General features: G+C 30.7%; 12 protein-coding genes across 12 annotated transcripts; 4 read left to right on the top strand and 8 right to left on the bottom strand.

Annotated features, from left to right (window-relative positions):
* Positions 1-270: 270 nt before the first annotated feature.
* PWA37_003827 (uncharacterized protein) lies at positions 271-714 on the top strand (the record flags this gene model as incomplete). Its single annotated transcript, XM_064860341.1, has 1 exon — positions 271-714. The coding sequence occupies one exon, from the start codon at positions 271-273 to the stop codon at positions 712-714; it is 444 nt and encodes a 147-aa protein (XP_064713002.1).
* Positions 715-1,308: 594 nt separating this feature from the next.
* ISA2 (Isa2p) lies at positions 1,309-1,983 on the bottom strand (the record flags this gene model as incomplete). The annotated part of the gene is made up of 1 exon (XM_064860340.1): positions 1,309-1,983. One exon carries the CDS (start codon positions 1,981-1,983, stop codon positions 1,309-1,311), a length of 675 nt encoding a protein of 224 aa, XP_064713001.1.
* Positions 1,984-2,394: 411 nt separating this feature from the next.
* Positions 2,395-3,375, bottom strand: UBA3 (NEDD8-activating protein UBA3; the record flags this gene model as incomplete). The annotated part of the gene is made up of 1 exon (XM_064860339.1): positions 2,395-3,375. One exon carries the CDS (start codon positions 3,373-3,375, stop codon positions 2,395-2,397), a length of 981 nt encoding a protein of 326 aa, XP_064713000.1.
* Positions 3,376-3,870: 495 nt separating this feature from the next.
* On the bottom strand, positions 3,871-4,521 carry PWA37_003824 (PHO88 family protein; the record flags this gene model as incomplete). The annotated part of the gene is made up of 1 exon (XM_064860338.1): positions 3,871-4,521. The coding sequence occupies one exon, from the start codon at positions 4,519-4,521 to the stop codon at positions 3,871-3,873; it is 651 nt and encodes a 216-aa protein (XP_064712999.1).
* A 615-nt stretch (positions 4,522-5,136) lies between these two features.
* ROX1 (Rox1p) lies at positions 5,137-7,581 on the bottom strand (the record flags this gene model as incomplete). The annotated part of the gene is made up of 1 exon (XM_064860337.1): positions 5,137-7,581. One exon carries the CDS (start codon positions 7,579-7,581, stop codon positions 5,137-5,139), a length of 2,445 nt encoding a protein of 814 aa, XP_064712998.1.
* Positions 7,582-9,593: 2,012 nt separating this feature from the next.
* On the top strand, positions 9,594-9,842 carry PWA37_003822 (uncharacterized protein; the record flags this gene model as incomplete). The annotated part of the gene is made up of 1 exon (XM_064860336.1): positions 9,594-9,842. One exon carries the CDS (start codon positions 9,594-9,596, stop codon positions 9,840-9,842), a length of 249 nt encoding a protein of 82 aa, XP_064712997.1.
* A 177-nt stretch (positions 9,843-10,019) lies between these two features.
* Positions 10,020-10,481, bottom strand: FCY1 (cytosine deaminase; the record flags this gene model as incomplete). Its single annotated transcript, XM_064860335.1, has 1 exon — positions 10,020-10,481. The coding sequence occupies one exon, from the start codon at positions 10,479-10,481 to the stop codon at positions 10,020-10,022; it is 462 nt and encodes a 153-aa protein (XP_064712996.1).
* A 558-nt stretch (positions 10,482-11,039) lies between these two features.
* Positions 11,040-11,897, top strand: JID1 (Jid1p; the record flags this gene model as incomplete). The annotated part of the gene is made up of 1 exon (XM_064860334.1): positions 11,040-11,897. One exon carries the CDS (start codon positions 11,040-11,042, stop codon positions 11,895-11,897), a length of 858 nt encoding a protein of 285 aa, XP_064712995.1.
* A 249-nt stretch (positions 11,898-12,146) lies between these two features.
* ARO7 (chorismate mutase ARO7) lies at positions 12,147-12,926 on the top strand (the record flags this gene model as incomplete). The annotated part of the gene is made up of 1 exon (XM_064860333.1): positions 12,147-12,926. One exon carries the CDS (start codon positions 12,147-12,149, stop codon positions 12,924-12,926), a length of 780 nt encoding a protein of 259 aa, XP_064712994.1.
* An 80-nt stretch (positions 12,927-13,006) lies between these two features.
* On the bottom strand, positions 13,007-13,948 carry YMC1 (organic acid transporter; the record flags this gene model as incomplete). Its single annotated transcript, XM_064860332.1, has 1 exon — positions 13,007-13,948. One exon carries the CDS (start codon positions 13,946-13,948, stop codon positions 13,007-13,009), a length of 942 nt encoding a protein of 313 aa, XP_064712993.1.
* An 873-nt stretch (positions 13,949-14,821) lies between these two features.
* BRR1 (Brr1p) lies at positions 14,822-16,060 on the bottom strand (the record flags this gene model as incomplete). Its single annotated transcript, XM_064860331.1, has 1 exon — positions 14,822-16,060. One exon carries the CDS (start codon positions 16,058-16,060, stop codon positions 14,822-14,824), a length of 1,239 nt encoding a protein of 412 aa, XP_064712992.1.
* A 366-nt stretch (positions 16,061-16,426) lies between these two features.
* On the bottom strand, positions 16,427-17,476 carry TFB4 (TFIIH/NER complex subunit TFB4; the record flags this gene model as incomplete). Its single annotated transcript, XM_064860330.1, has 1 exon — positions 16,427-17,476. One exon carries the CDS (start codon positions 17,474-17,476, stop codon positions 16,427-16,429), a length of 1,050 nt encoding a protein of 349 aa, XP_064712991.1.
* Between the last annotated feature and the right edge of the window lie 518 nt (positions 17,477-17,994).

Below are 17,994 nucleotides of genomic sequence, written 5' to 3'. Positions count from 1 at the left end.
TGTACGTATATGTAGATATATATGTATATAAATATATATGGGTGTCTTTATCTCTGTTTGTTAGTGTGAATTTGACTAAAATGGGGGAATTGAACTTCGGCAAGTTTTTAGACATACAAGTATCTAAACTCCAATTCAAAACTATATCAACCGTATTCATATCTATATATATAAACTGACATAATTTTTCAAGGGGAAGTCCTCTTATACCTATTTTTTACAATTGTTATTACTATATTACTGTCACTATTATAATTAAGAATATTTACTATGAGTAGTTCATTGACACCAGAACAAATCGAAGAGTATAGGGAAGCGTTCAATCTTTTTGATAGAGATAATAGTGGGTCCATTTCCGCTAGTGAGTTAGCAACAGTGATGAAATCACTTGGATTGTCACCTAGTGAGACTGAAATCACGGACTTAATGAATGAGATAGATCAGGATGGAAACCATGAGATTGATTTTGAAGAATTTTTGACTCTAATGGCAAGACAATCGAATACTAGAGATTCTGCACAAGAGATCATCGAAGCATTCAAGGTATTTGATAAGAATGGAGATGGGTACATATCATTAAGTGAATTAAAACAAGTTTTCAATTCTATTGGTGAAAAATTGTCCGATGAAGAATTAGAGGCAATGTTTAATGAAGTCAGTAATGGATCTGGTAGAATCAGTGTAGCTGATTTCGCATCTTTACTATCTAAATAGATATTAAAAAAACAGAAGAAGATAAGGAAATAAACCAATAAATACATACATACATACATACACACACATATTGTAAAAAGACAAAAGTAAGAATAATAAGTTGTAGTTATTATTGTTTTGTATCTTTACTCTTTAAAAATTCAGATGATAAAAGTATCAAGAAACAGTTTATTCATTTACCATATAAAATATGAAAATTAACTTATATTGCGTAACTTAATTATTAAACAACATTTTTTATGCAAAGTGAGTAAGTAAGTAAATTTTCTAGTGATTAATTGATTAAATAACTTGAATTAGTTTTCATGATGTATAAGAAGAATAACGATAGTAATATTTAAGTTATCTATTATGTTTTTTTATTGAATATAGTATTGTATGTGTTTATCCATACTTTCATAAATAAATGACTAAGATAAGTATATAATTGATGGGGAAAAAAATATTGACAAGAATATAAAGTAGAATAAAAAAATTTTAAGTACCTATTTTCTTTATTTCTTTTTTTGTTTCTTCGTTGCAAATTAATAATAAGTAGTAGTTGTTGTTATTGATGTTATTATTGTTTCTTTCATTTGTAGTTTAAGATTAAAATTAATCTTCCAAATCAAAACTAGATCCACATCCACATTTACTTTTTAATTTACCATTAATTATTTTGAAACTTGATCCAATTAATTCAGTAGTATATATTAAGGTAGTTTTATTTAATATCTTTAAAGACATCTTGTTAATCAATATTTTACCTTTGTTATTCGGAAGTATATAAAGTACGTTTTTTTCCGGGCTCAATTCATCAAACTCATCAAACTCATCAAACTCATCATGTTGGTTTGAAGGATCCGCTTTGGTTTCACTATTAAGTTCTTTTTTCTCTAATTTTTCCCAAGGTGATATATCTTTAATATCTGGTATAAGTTTCAAACTGTATTGATAACCGTGGCAACCACCACTTTCCACACCGATTTGCAGAATTTCTTTCGAATTGATGTAAATCTCACTTAATCTGTGACTTGCTCTCTCTGAGATTGATAAAATAGTATCCTTTGGTTTGTTTAAGATCTTCTCAGGAGTAATTAAAATATCATTAGTTTTATTTTCAATAGTGTAAAATTTTTCTTGAATATTCCTAATATTGAATATACGGACATTGGCTGCTCTTTGGGAAATTAAACTTTTTGATAGTGTTTTTAGACCAATAGTTCTTAAAAATAAAACTGGTCTATGGTTTTGTGGAATTGATAATAAATGTGAAGATAATGACAACATCTTTCCTTTTCATGTCTTACCTTGTCTTGTCTTTTTTCCCTTTTGACTACTGCTTATCTTGTTTGCAGTTAAAAGGTATTTTATAAAAAATAAAAAGGATGAAGCAGATTTAACAAACAAATTAGACTCCTGCTAATGTGGTTCTGATCTTGGTAGTTCGCAAGTTCTCTTTTAACCATGAAATTTCACAGTAGACAATTACTAATCAATTCGGTACTGAGATTACAAAATCTTCTATCTTTTTCTGCAAGAGTTAACTTTTTGAAAATATTGGAAAAACACAGATTGTTGGGCAATTAGATAATTGAAAGAGAGATGGCATGTCAAAATGAGTCAGTGGGCTGATCCAGAATATTACAAAGTAATACAAAGTAATACGGAGTAACGCATGATTAGGTGCAGAGACGACCTTCAAGGTATAATATTACAAACTGGACATCTTGGGTCCCTTTGATAAGTGAATTTATAATAGAATTGACCTCTATTTCCATTCATCATTAAGAAGTTTTTTGGTTCACCTTCAAAATCTATTAAATCGTTGTATATCTTATACAATTCCATACAACATTCTGCTGCAATCATTGCATTTGTAGTACAGACATTTGGTATAATTCTTTTCATTATACCTAACATATGGTGTATTGTTAGTTGGTCCCTTGGAATATTATATCTGATTGCACGTTCTTCACATTCACGAAACAGTCTTTTAATTACATTATCATCTTGATCCCAATTTTCATGTAAATAGAAGTTTTGTTTGTCTTTATCTTTATTACTGTTCTCCAACGCTTTAATATACACATGTTCAATAACATGTTCAATCGATCTTGGATTCGTGGCAATGGTACATAATGGTACATTCCCGATCTTTGGTCCAGTTGAGTTTTCTGTCGTGCCCTGCGTAGGTAATGTAGAAATTGAGCATTCCCAACATGCAGTCACACCGGGGATAATCAACTTTACATGACCCTTAAGACTCTCTAGACCGCCATCAATCAACGGAATGATGCTATTAAATTGGCTCTCGTAGGCAATCTGGACACATATCTGGTTAACATATCTACGTGCTTCCACGGAATCCAAGCCAGATAATATTAACTGGAAATCTTGATAAAATTCTTTGTTTAAAAGAGTTAAATCTTGGACTATTGGGACCACATTAACCATTTTTTTAAATTTGTTCGATATATATTTAGCTGCTACTTCGGATTTATTCAGACCAATGTCTTCATCTGTAAACATAAATTGGCGGTTTAGATTTGTTAATTCTATGGTGTCCATGTCTATGATAGTGATTTTGTTTACTTGAATCTCTTGCCTGATCACCATCATAGAGACATTTTTCAACAGTTCACACCCTAAGCCACCAGCTCCTAGGATTAATATATTCATTGTTAACTGAATTTGTTATCTTATTGATGAGCAGAGACTAAGGTGCACACAATCAATCAAATTAGGCTCTGCATGTCTGTTTAAAATGAAATGAAATAAAACAAAACAGTTTTCTATCTTCTTTTTTTTTTCTCTTTTTATGCTGGACTTATTTTGTTGGTTAATGGTAATGAGATCATTTTCTTTATGTTAAGATCTGTTGTTTGAATATTTGTTGCAAGGTCATAACATGTTGTATGTTATAGTACAGGAGGACAAACTTTAGATATACGCACACGTAAAATTTATATGTATTTATTTATCATAGTTTTAAAGAAAACATAAAAGGATGGCTTATTGTATATAGAATGTTTACATAGATTAGGTTAATGATAATAGTATAGAAAATATTATTAAAAAACAGACCTTGTTAAAAAAAATTGTCAATGGAAGAGAAAAAGATAAGTTGTCCTACTGAATTTAATCACTTCGTTTCATGTACATATATATACTAATCTAATCATATTTGATACCACCGTTACCAGCCTTTTCAAAGGTTTCAATAGTCTTCTTGTCAGTTTTTATATCCCCATCGGATATCATATTCATCATTGAGTTTTTATTCTTGGACCTGTCACTACCAAACATTGGTTCAGTTTTAAATGGTCTCTTTAGATATCCAGTATCATTATGGTTGAAAAACATAATCTTAACAACTTTATTTTCTAAAGTGGATTTAATTGGTGATATGGATTGCATGAAAAGTGGGTTTGTGTAGCCGAGATAGAAATGCATAAATAACATGATCATTAAATTGTTAAACAGTGATTTCAAAGCAGAATTGATTTCTGTTAAATCATAGTCTTTGATCGTAATAACATGTAACCTTTCGCCGCTACCGCTGAATTCTGCAGAACCTTCCAATTCATAATTCGATGTCATGTCAAATAATGAATTGGAATCTTTTGATACGTATTTTAATACAGTTAAATTATTAGCCTTTTGAATCCTCCATTTAGTCAATTGTAATATTAAAAGACTCGAAAGAATGGACGTGAAATACATGAACCTGACAGAATTTAAGATCAATTTGTTTTCGAAATCTAAGAAACGAGAAATTATCATCATCCCTAACATGATAAGGATATTACTTAACTGACTGTTCATAGCTACAATTGCTTATTATTTTGGGTGGCTTCCTTCAGGTTGGTGACGGTATACAAACAATAATAATCTAATGGAATTAGATAGGTCAAAAAATAGAAAATAAAAAAAAAGAAGATAAACTATTCTTTTTCTTTATTGTCTTTTGTTCGATTGATATTAATTGTAATGCTGTTTTTCTGGGCATGTGTCTGTACCTAATGTTTATCCATCTCTTGTATTCTAGCATATTTGTATTGAAGAAATTGATTATAAAATTAAAATTAACAAAAAAAATTTTTTTTTTTCTTTTTCTTTGTTTTCTGTTTGATGTTAAGTGAACGAACGAAGAATAGATGTGACATCAAAGATAAAAACTGATAAACGTACATTTATTGAAAGAATAAGAACAGAAAATAAGACAAAGCCATAACTTACTTTGTTACCAGACTAAATTAAAATGTAGAACATATTAATATATTACATTTATTTAATATATACTTTCTAAGCAAATAGAGAAAAACATTACTAGTAAAGTAATAGCTTATAAATAAATATATATATAATAGAAGGAAAAATAAAAACAAAGATAAATTGTGTCGAATAACAGCAAAGTATGGCAATTATACTAATCATAAACTAACTGTTATTGTTATTACTGTTAGAACCGTTATTATGGATCATTGAGGTTAGTGGAGGTACCATGTTAGAGGTAGAAGAGGCACCAGCATTATAGCTATTAGCCATTGATCTACCGGATGAGTAATCACCTTGTGGTGGCAAAGGGTATTGTAGGGAGGATATATTGTTGCTATTGCCATTTGTTGTATTTGAAGAAGAACCAGAACCTTGATTATTTGTACCGGTAGTAGTAGATGTATTGTTACCACCGGATGTAGTACCAGTAGCAGTATTACTGTATAAAAAACCTTGATATCTTGAAGAATCGAAGTTGTTATGATCAGTGTTACTACCTGAAATACCTGTTGTGAAAAATGAAGGGTGTGGTGGTGAGATGGATCTATCATTTGGAATGTTAGAACCCGAGTTGATATTGTTACTTAAAGAAGGCAATTGGTTCATATAACTACCATACGAGTTGTTGTTATTGTTATTTTGGGAATTAGATGAGTTGGAAATACCGGCATTGGCGTTGTTGCTAGTGGAATTAGAATAATTTTGATAATTCATGTTGCCATAGCCATTTGTAGATTGGCTGGCTGAATTTTTTTGAATAAACTGTTGGTCTGCAGATAGATTAGAGTTTCTGTTGTTGTTGCGATTGGAATTATTTCTACTGTTACTGTTGTTATTATTGTTGTTACTATTATGGCTGTTACCACCAGTTAAATCAAAAGCATCCCCATTGCCTGATACTTGGAGGTTTGGTGGGGGGATAGAGGATGTCACATTATTATAATCTTGTTGCTGCTGGTATTGTTGTTGAGTGAAATAAGAAAAATCCTTGGCAGTGGTAGCGTTGTTATTACTATGACTATTACTGTTGTTATTATTCGAACGAGACAAAAACTTATCGTTTAATAAACTCAACGATGATTGAGAGAATGGAATAGTGTTACTGGTGCTGTTGTTGTTGTTACTATTGTTTGTACTGCCGTTACTATTATTACTGCTGTTATTGCTTTGTTGTTGAGCGTATGGGTTCATGAATTGATTAGATTGAATACCCAGTGTATTGAAAGAATATGGGTTATAGTATTGTTGTTGTTGCTGCTGTTGTTGCTGTTGCTGCTGTTGTTGCTGTTGTTGTTGCAGGTATAGTTGTTGTTGTATGTATGCAGTAGTAGCATTAGTATTCTGACTATTTTGTTGATATAGTTGATCGTTTTGTTGGTTGTACAAACCTTGTTGTTGTGCAAGTAATTTAGCATTTGTTGAATTAAGCATATTCATTAATGGTTGTTGACTACCAGCACCGCCACCACCACTGGCAGCTGCTGCCGCGGCGGCATTTCTTAAGGCTTGAGCGTTCAATAGATTACTTTGGGACATTTGCAACTGTGCTTGTACATTGTGATGTTGTTGGGCTTGTGCCTGTAATTGATACTGCTGTTGTTGCTGTTGTTGATGATGAGCTACAGCAGCGGCTTGGGCTTGGGCCTGGGCTTGGGCTTGGGCCTGGGCTTGTGCAGCAGCTTGTGCTTGTGCAGCATTGTGTAACATTTTCTTTTTATTCTTTCTGACAGGTTTATACTTATATAGAGGGTACTTTCTCTCATGATCCAATTTTTCCTGTCTTGCCATATCTTCCCAATGTAATTTCTCCTTTTCATCTATTTCTTTCCATTTGGTACCTAATATTTTGGATATTTTAGAATTATGTGGTATATCCATATTTTTCTTAGTCCAATCTTCAATTAAGATTTTATGATAGTGTTGACGAAATAATATGAAAGCATTTCTTGGTCTTGGAATCTTATTATTTTTGGGATTGTATTTAGTTGGTGGTACAGTAACAGGGGTTGTATTTGTACGTATACTACTGTTATTATTATTAGTAGTAGTACTGCTACTACTACCACTGTTCTTGTTGTTATTGGTATCACTGTTATTGTTACTATTGATACTATTAATACTATTATTGTTGGCAGTTGTGTTGTTACTAGTTGTATTGGTGTTATTGGAAGATGAGGGAGAAGAAGAAGAGTTGGCAGTGTTACCAGTAGAAGAAGAGTTGGTGGCTATACTAGAATTATTGTTATTGGTGTTGGTATTATTGGTGGTATTGATGTTGTTGTTAGCAGTAGTGTTAGTGACATTACCAAGCAGACTGCCATTAGGATTAGAGATATTAGAAGGGTTGTTTATATCACTGTTTGCAGCAGAGGAAGATAGGCCTTGCTGCTGTGGATGGTGATGTGGAAGAGATTGATGATGATGGTTATGATGTGGTGAAGGAGACTCTAGAGTTACAAGTGAAGAAGTGTTGATGTTGTTACCAGTTGTGTTTGTGCTTGAGGCAGCAATACCACCGGTACTATCGGAGAGATTTGTATTATGGATCATGGCAGAAGAAGAAGATGTAGAAGAAACATTGTGTGTATCGCCTAGAATAGAGGACATTGTTGTTGTTGAAGTGTAAATAAGTGTCTATATGTGTTTTTGTGTGTGTGTGTTGAAGATCTCTCTATGCAAGAGATGTCGATCGATATGTACAAATATATAGCAAAAGCGTTAGTAGGAAAAATAATACAATACACTGTATTGTCAGATGATTAGTAATTATGATTCCCTATTATCAGTTGTGATCTTGTAAGGGATACTTCTCTTTGTTTCTGTTTCTTTGTTTGTTTTAGAAAGTGAAGTAAAGTCAAATAAAACAAAAGGACACAACAAGAAGCAGATGTAGACAGAAAGACAAAGAATGTTATTGAATCTAACAAATGGAAAAACAGGAATAATAATAATATAATAAACAATTAATTTATTATGCGTGTGTGTGGAAGTAGAAGGAGGTTAACAATAAAGGCAACTGTTCCTTATTTTATATTTTATGTTTTGTTGTTTTGTTGTTTTGTTTTGTTTCGCTTTCAAAAGAAAAAAGAAAAAGAAATAAAAAGTAGAAAACAAAAAAGAGGGGAGGGGAGGAGAAGTGTAAACAGTATAAATTAAAGCTAAGATCCAAAAACCCCTATAAACAAATAAAAATAGACAGAGAAATACGAACCTCGAGGGAAGAAACAAATGAGAGAAAGAAATAAAAAAGTTGTTAAAGAACAAAACAAAACAAAACAAAACAAGAAAACGGGGCCAGAAAAGAAGGAAGAATTAAGTGCAACAGAAAATTGTTATAAACGCTTTTTTTATTATACTAAACAAAGGATGAGATAAAGAAGAAAGAAAATCGGACAAACAAACGAATGAAGAAACAAATAAAAAGATAGAATAAAGACTTTTTCAATTATTCATTTATCCATTCAATTAAAACAAAACAGAGGAAAAGGAGAGGAAAGAATAATAGAACCCAGAACAAAATAAAATTTTCTGTTGTATTTATATATTAATAAAAAATGGAATGTAAATAAAATAAATTTGTCGTTGTCTTCGCCTTTTTCTCTTTTTTCTTTTCTTTTTCTTTTCTTTTTTTTCGTTTCCTCTGTTTTTCTTTGTTTTGTTTTGTTTTGTTTATTTCGTTCTGTTTTTGTTTTTGTTTTTGTTTTTGTTTTTGTTTTTGTTTTTTGTTTTTGTTTTTGTTTTTTGTTTTTTGTTTTTCTATGGCGCGACAAAATAATGGGTTTTTTTCCTTTTTTTCTTTCAACAAAAACAAAAACAAATGAAAATAAAAAATAAAAACAATACCCATACTAAAGAGAAAAAAAATACGAATGACGCGAAACTGTGTCTCTATAAAATTGTAGGTTTGATGTATGGGTGTTGTAGAAGTGTGTCATCTTCTTCTTTTCTTTTTTTTTCTTGTTTTTTCCTTCCGTTTTTTCTTTCTTTCTTTCTCAGTTATGTTTTTATTTCTTTCATTTTCTAGAGTTCGATTCTTGTTACAGTACTTTCATAGTATATATCCTCTGGTTTTTTTTTTGTATTTTCATTGATAATTCTTCACAAAGAATAACATACACAAAAAAAAAAAGAAGTTTAACCTAAGTAGGCAGTACTTATTCGCACATCTATTGGTGTGTGCATTATACCATTCCTATAGAAAAAGATTGATTTCTATAGATTTACATTTATATATAAGACTCTCTAGTGTATTTCATGTTAAATTAGTATATTAAAGTACAGGTAAACACACATACACACGTATATACACATACAAAAAGATAAAAAGAGAAAAAATGCCAATCAATAACGTTAAAAGAAAAGATTTATGTTCAAAGTATGTATAAAAAGTTCTTTATTTTATTTTCATTTTTGAAAAATATATTCAAGTATCATTTCATATCAATATTTGATGAACATGTGATATTAACAAGTCCTGATCTCATTTTGCCCTTCTTTATATTTATTTTGTTTTTTTTTTCATTTTTTTTTTTGTTTAATAAATTAGATATAAACCAATTTTACCGCCAAAGGAATTATATCCATCAAAACCAAGTGTTTCAGGTATTGTAAACCAATCAATGCCAATGGCTGCAATGTTTTTAAGAAATAAATTTGTCGGATGGTTTTCTTTTATACAAAGTTTCCACTACATGTTAAATATATCCGATGAACAATTATCTGTTTTGAAAAATAATCTGGCTAATAATCCAAACAATTTTTTAGATCAGTCACCAATATTCAAAATTATTTTATGTTTCTTTGGTCTAGTTGTTTGTTATCTAAATCTAATATTCCCACAAGATCTTCAACAACAATCAAATAAATAATTAAAATTAAATGCATAGTATTCTTTCTCTTTTTTTCTCTTTTATTATTTTCTATTCCTCTATATATATATATGTATATGTATGTTTATATCTATCTATATGTATATTTGTATTTATATCTGTCACTTTGATTGGTTTGGTCCTTTTTTTGCTTTTTTTACTTTTTTGTTGTTCCACTTACTCACCAATATCTTCAAACCAATCTTGTGGTCTCTCCTTAATAAACTTTTGCATCAAATTAATGCATCTTTGGTCTCTTTCAAGAACGACCTCTGTGCCTCTCGTCTTCAAATATTCTTCACCTGGACTCTTAAAGGTTTCGTTTTCACTAATTACAACCCTAGGTATCCCATACATAATAATGGCACCAGTACACATATCACATGGTGACAGACTCGTATACAAAGTACATTCTTTATATACCTTACCAGGTAATCTGCCACAATTCTCTAATGTGGATATTTCACCATGTAAAGTAGCAGAATTCTTTTGGAATCTCATATTATGACCACGTCCAAGTACTTCTCCTGTCTTGTTATTGATCAAACATCCACCAATTGGCACACCACCTTCATCATAGCCCTTTTGAGCTTCTTCATAAGCAATCTGTAAACCTTTCAAATCCCATTGACCTGACATTCTTGCTCACTAATATCTCTTTGTCAATTTGTCTCTCTATAAATGTGTATCTGTTTTTGAATATAAGCGTCAATAAGATATTAATTGAACGACTCGCCAGTCAGAGATTCCTATATAGCTGTGCACATATGTATAAGTGTATTTGTAATTGAATTGAAATTTCTCGACTTGTCTTTTTTTTTTTTATTTTTTTATTTTTATTTTCTTCTTTCACTACCCGGCTTCAAAATGTGGATGTATGGGTGTTTTTTTTTTTCTTTGTTTCCTTCCTTTTGGTTCGTCGGAGTTAGCAGTGACGGAAATGGGATGTCCCCTCAACCTAATGCTATAGTTATAGTTAACATGCTTTATATCATCATAACCTCACACAACACTCAAAATCATACGAAGAAGCATTTTTTTTATTCTCTCTATATATCGATCATTAGTGATTTTGTTCTACTCTTTTACACTGCCCTCCGGCTTCTCCTTTTTCTTTTCCTTCTGCTAGTTTATACATATATATATTTATATACGTAAGTATAAATATAAATTATAGAGCATATATATATAATTGCTATGAACAAAATTAGATTCTATTCTACAACAAAAACACATATAGATCATCTTTGGCCATCAGGTAGTTTAAATCCAACCCCATATGAAATATTTCATTTAAAGGATTTTGAAATAAGAAATAATAATAATAATAATGATAATGATAATGATAATGATAATCGTGATCGTGATCGTGATCGTGGCGGTGGTAGTAGCAGTTCGCTGACAAGATCTAAATATTTGAAAAATATATACCATCAATACGTTAAATTGTATCATCCTGATATCTCTACAAATATTATTATATTTGACCAAAAAAACGATAACATTCTATCTCCACGTGAAAAATTAAAACGATTTAAATCTATAAGTGTTGCATACAAACAACTTCTAACTGGACAAAATGTTCATAACAATCCCATATACCCTTATTCCTCTTATTCCTCCCACCCGCACCCTCATTTCTATGCTCATGCATATTCACACAATTATCAACCATATCCAATCTATGAAAAGTGTGAATCTGATGTATCCGACATCAATCCACTACATATATTGTATATGGCAATAGGCACGTTAGTTGTATGGGGTGGTTCTATCTATTTAAATAATTTGCAAGACTCTATTCATCTGTCTAATCAATATACGGTGAATTCCCAGACGATTGAAAAACAGGATATCCAAAGAGTCTACTGGCAACAATTGTACGAGAAATATATTGGGTTCACTGGGTCCAAGATGGATCGAATCCATAGGTTCCTTTGGATAAGGTTGTGGAACAAAGAGAGTCCAAGGGACGAAACTGAGTTGGAAGCTTCTCTGAAAAATAATCATCTTTTCATCGAAAGGTTACTGGAGGAACTGTCGAGGAAAAATTGAAATAAAGGAAAAAGGAAAAAGAAAAAAAAAAAAAACAAAAGATCAGAAAAATTGATAAATATATTCAGTCAGCTAATATTTATATTCTAAATACAAACATATATACATACATACATACATACACATATATATATATATACATTTTCTAATATTATTCACTCTAACTAAAATAGAAATTAAAGTAACAGAGAGGAATTATATTTTTATACCTTTTCCTTTCATACACATATAGATAGGTACTGAAGAATTATGGATTTTACTAAACCTGAGACTGTGTTGAATTTACAAAATATTAGAGGTGAATTGATCAAGATGGAAGATTCTATTATCTTCAAATTTATCGAAAGATCACATTTTGCTACTTGCTATGGTGTCTATCAAATCGATAACCCAAACCTCACTCTTGGCTCGGATTTCCACGGCTCTTTCCTAGATTGGGCTTTGATGCATTTAGAGATCACGCATTCACAACTAAGAAGATTTGAGTCTCCAGATCAAACCCCATTTTTCCCTGATAAAATACTTAAATCGATCCTGCCAAGCATAAATTACCCTAAGATATTGGCAAACTATTCGAACGAAATCAATTATAATGATAAAATTAAAAAAATCTATATTGAAAAGATGGTCCCACTTATCTCCAAAGTAAATAAAGATGATCCAAACAACTATGGGTCAATTGCATCTTGTGATATTGAATGTTTACAGAGTCTAAGTAGAAGAATCCATTTTGGGAAATTTGTAGCTGAAGCTAAATACCAAGCTAATAAAGAATTGTATAATGATTTAATCATTAAGAAGGACGTTGATGGAATCATGCACAATATAACTAATACAGAAGTGGAAGCTAAGATCTTGGAAAGATTGACTAAAAAGGCAGAAGTCTATGGTGTTGATCCAACTAACGTTGAAGGGGAAAGAAGAATAACACCCAAGTATTTAGTCAAGATTTATAAAGAATTTGTTATTCCAATCACGAAAGAAGTCGAAGTAGAATACTTATTAAGAAGATTGGAAGATCCAAATTAATATATAACGAATATGATATATACATTTATGTATTTGTGTATAGAAGATGAGTAAAAAGAATACAGAAATATATTATACAATTACCCAAGCAATCTCATAGTCAATTCAAATGTGGCAAAAGTGGCACCATTTGCTGGAGCTGCCCTAACCATAGTAGGTCCAAACCCTTTTAAGAAACCTTTCCAACCATGGTTCTTATAAATGTATTTAGCAACTTCTTTTATAGAATTACCAGCCTTTGGTGATAACAGATTATCAGTTTGCATAACTGACTTAATAACATCAATTGGATAAACCATCATCCATAAAGCAGTACCGGATAGCGCACCAAACATGCATAACTTCCAAGCTGGAATCTCTGTCCTAGAACAACCTTTATTTATTTCATGAGCTACCAGGGCTTCATAAACCAAAAAATATGTACCACAACCATGTCCTTCCCTTAATAAAGTTGAAGTTAGCCCTCTCATTAAAACCCGTTGAAGCTTCAGTTTCTTTATACAATCAAGTGGCCCTTTGAACTCTGCATTTTTACTCGATCCGGTCTGGGTTTGCAACCTAATTCTTACATGCTCTATTGGAGATGCTAAAAATGAATTGACAACACCACCAGTCAAACCACACATATAATATTGTGGTAATGTTAGTAAGCCATTATTGTTGACACTATTATTATTATTATTCTTTGCATTTACTGAATGGAAAAATCTCTTCATCGCTTCATTGACACCAAATTGTAAAGATACACAAGCACCTACACCGATCAACGGAGTTAAGGTACCTTTGTAAAAACCTAAAGGACCTTCGTTTTTTAAAAGATTTTTAATGACAAATGTTGCATTAGTAGGTGTAGTAGAAGTTTGCAATCTAACTTTGGTAGTGTCAAATGGTTGTCCAACAAGAACTTGAGCAATACCGCCTGCTGTGCCTGCTAGTAAGTCCTTAAACACTCTGGTGTTGTCATGACTGGGGTGAGCATCTAAGTCATCAATCAATTGAGGGGTTGGGAACTCTTCAGACATGGTATAAGCAAATGAAATAAGTTAAGAATATTAGGAGTTAGATACTAGATATGTATATATATATATGTAATGCTTGGTGCTATTTTCTTTTTATTTAAATGTGTTCTTCGAATAAAAAAAGTCACAAATATTAAATGGATCAATTCACTTATATAAAAGCATCATTTAACTCAAGGATATAGTTAATTCTCACAATGTTGGTATATTATACGTCCACAGGTATTCTTTGTTTGTGGATTATCTTAACATCAAATTAACCAATTTAAAATGTCATCGAGAATTTTTTGATCAATGTTTTTTTAATGAAAAGATTAAAAAAATTGCAAGACCTGGCTTTTTTCATTGTTTTTTGTTGTTATGGAGAGATGGAAAAGAAAGAATAAAAGAAGCAAAGGGGGAAAATATGAAATTATTAAAACAAAGGGGACTGGAATTTCATATTAACCCTGATTTGTTTCTGTTCGATTAGAAATAGTTTGTGGAAAAATAAGCATAGCCCTTATTTTTCAGTAAAAAATATTAAAAATAACTTTTATGACTTATGGAAGTGTAAAAGGATATACTAATATATAATATGATAAATAGCCGGCTCTTCATCCTTGCATCAGTTTTATGGTGTCAGTCTCTTTTTCAGTAATTGTAGTTCTATGCTCCTGTCTAGTTATTACTTATTTAATTTCAAGTGATAGGAGTTGTTTATAAAGTGGGATATAATAGATTATAAGAAGATCTGAATTCTTGCTGAAATTGGATAATATAATCTTACAATATATTGAAAAAAACGTAACTTCATATCTATAATAACTGTTATCATTTATACTGTTATTGACTTCTTAATGTGGTATTATTTGAAAAAAATTCTTTCTATATTAGTTATGAATCCCATTGGATTAAATCCATTTGTCCATATTTTGTGGCAATGATATATATAGTCAATTCTAAGAGGGTAGTATCATTAGGAATTTCTTTAGAAGTAAATTGTTTAAACTCTAGTTGTATACTTTTTTGTAAGGGTACTAGAGGATTACTTGCTTTATGCTTGTTGATTTGTTCATCTATATTATCTAGAGGAAATGGCTGGTAATAATATGCCTGTATGATTTCTCTACATTTTTTACCTAAATCACGAAGTGTACTTGTATTATTTGCTACTGCTGAAGATGGTAAATAAATTAAAATATAAATTAGCCATAATTTTATGTTATGGTTTTGTTTTCCACTTATCTCTGTTATCCATGATTGGGCCATATACTTAACCAATAACCATATATTATTGCCATTTATCATAGTGTTAAACATATCCTTACATGGTTCATTATTTAATAGAAATTGATTCCATGCACGGTATCCATGTGGTTCAAAATCAAAATAATTTCCTGTGATCACACATTTTAAAAAATCAATATTTGGTATTCTAACACATTGTAATTTGACTAACAATTCTTGTATCCATTCTGTATCAACCGTATAATTGTTGTTTTTTATTTGTTTCATTGCTTCTGATGGAGCCCAATTTTCTAATAAGTTTGATAAATGTAATGACACACCATTATTTTGTTTCGTTGTCTCTTTATCATTTACTACTTTTTGAATATTAAATATTAATAACTCTAGTGTATTATGATCATAAGAATATCCTGAATTGCATGGTAAAGTAAAAATATCATCTTGTAAATCTCGAAACCAGTCCATAACAGCCTTCATTCTTTGATTAAAATTAATTAAATTTTTAGGCATCGAGGATTTCATTGATGTATCTTTATTCATTATTTTCCTTCTTTTGTTCATAATCAATACTCCTTCCTTCTTAGCTGAACTTTCATCTATTAAATTTTTTATTGCATAATTAGTGGTTTTGGTATTACTATTACTATTATTCTTTGAATTGTCGTTCATAGATATATCATTCTTGTCATCATATAGAGATGCATCATGTCGTATTGTATTTGATTTATTGACATAACTTCTTATATTACTCATAGAAATTGCACTAGTAGTAAGAGCCTCATTTCGAACATTTCTTAAATAATTTATTACATCAGGGTTAACATTTTCATCATCTATGGAGAATACCTTAGCTTGTCCAAATAATGGATCGACTTTTCCACTCATTTTCACCGTTATACTTTCCTTCCATAATTATTTTATTCAAGTATAAAAACATAAACGTATTAATGATATCTAGCCAAGACATTATAGTATGTAACTTTTATTCTAATTTCCTATATTCTTCTTCTAGTTTCTTTATTATCTTCTTCCCTATCTCATCTCCTTCATCATACCGCCATCTGAAAAAAGTTGACCTAAAACTTCAGAAAAAAATCTTTTTACATACGTCTGTTGTCAATTTATTTTGTATTTTAATATAGAAAAACAATCTTAGTTATTTATGCATAATATACATGTATATACAAATTTATATTTATGTGTGTGTATTAATGAGTATACATTTATCTGTGAGGAATCATAAGAAGGTACTTATTTTGATTTATTGACTCTTTTCTTAAGTTTGGGTACAACAGGTCTCTTTTTTAATTTAGCAATCACACGTTCATCGAATTCAGAATCACAAGCAGGACATTTGTTTCCAGGTGGAATTATGGATAAGACACATAAACACACAGAACAAATGTATCCTACAGCGACGACTTTACCCGTTAAATAACAAGATGTTCTGAAATCTACTGAACCTTGATTCGGTTTTACAATAATTTGTCTTAAAGATGGGTCAATAAACATTGCAGTAGTTAAATATTGGATTAACCCCTTTGTGGAATCCACATGTAAATATACACCGTTTGTAGCATCAGTCGTTTGTTGTAGGAACGTTGAGTCTTTTGAACCGCCTATTTTCACCACATCAATGGGGCATTTAATCTTTGTAGCCGAGAATATACAATTCATAATTGGTATATATTGGAAAATTTCCTCCTTTTGATCCGAGTTACCACATGTCACTACCATTACTCTACATTTCAACGATAATGTTTCGAACTCCTTTAGCAATCTGTTGGTATAAGCTAAAGCAGCTGACATAGCCCCTGGTAACGTGCTTTTTTGTATAGTTTTATCTACACGTTCTTTTTCTTCATTAAATAATTTTACGACTTCTTCAATTAGAGTTTCATCTACATTCCTAAATCTTCTATACATTCCAGGACTTATAATACATTGATCATTTGAATTAGACACAGTATCTATCTTAGTATCGTTATTATCTGTGGTAGTACTACCATTACCGCTATCAGTGTTATTTTTATTCTTTGGATATAAATATTTGATCCCATGTGAATGCGCTGCAATAACAGCGACCTGATTGGATGTATTGAAAGATAGATGAGCATTCAAAAATACAATTAATGCTTGCAAAACATGTAGAATATTATCCTTTTTATCGGTTTCCTCATCAAATTTGATCCATGATTTAGGTGATGTATCAAGAACTACAGTAAGTAAAGAGGGTAATTCTTCTGTATGTATCGATCTTGCCTTTGTTTGTTGGAATGTTGGGTCAGCAATAGCATCCATTGTTAAAATGTGTCTTATATTTAAAAATTTTGTGTTCTTTTTGTCCTTTCTTCCCCTAGTTAATTAGATATATAAGGGTTTCTTCTTCAATGTCTTAGAATAGCCTCTTTTTGATATTTCTCTGATGTTCTCCTTTTTTTGTGATATCTTAATTTCGTAATTATCTTCTTATGTAATAACTCGTACCGTTCGATACAGTGTTTAATGTTTCTAAGAAGAAATAAAAGTAAGTTTCTGTCTTCTCTTCTTATTTTTCTTTCTGGGCTCAAAGAAGTGATTAATTTGATATTATTAGTTTTAGTTACTGTAAAAATAAAAAAAAAATAAACAATAGAGAAAGAAAACCCATAGGAGATAAGGAGGTAAGACAAACGTCTTGAGGGTCAGATTTTCTTTTCATACTTCTATCTAGCAACTTTGAAGACATTCGTTTTTGAGTATATATGTGTGTATAATAAATCCTAAAAAATATGTATATGATATGTGTGCATTAGAAGATGGTGTAGACGTAAATAATT

The sequence above is a fragment of the Arxiozyma heterogenica genome (genome assembly GCF_036370985.1).
Source record: "Arxiozyma heterogenica strain weizmannii chromosome Unknown scaffold_30, whole genome shotgun sequence".
NCBI lineage: Eukaryota > Fungi > Ascomycota > Saccharomycetes > Saccharomycetales > Saccharomycetaceae > Arxiozyma > Arxiozyma heterogenica.
Note: the sequence above shows the minus strand (reverse complement) of the source record. Positions and strands in the feature narration are given on the sequence as shown.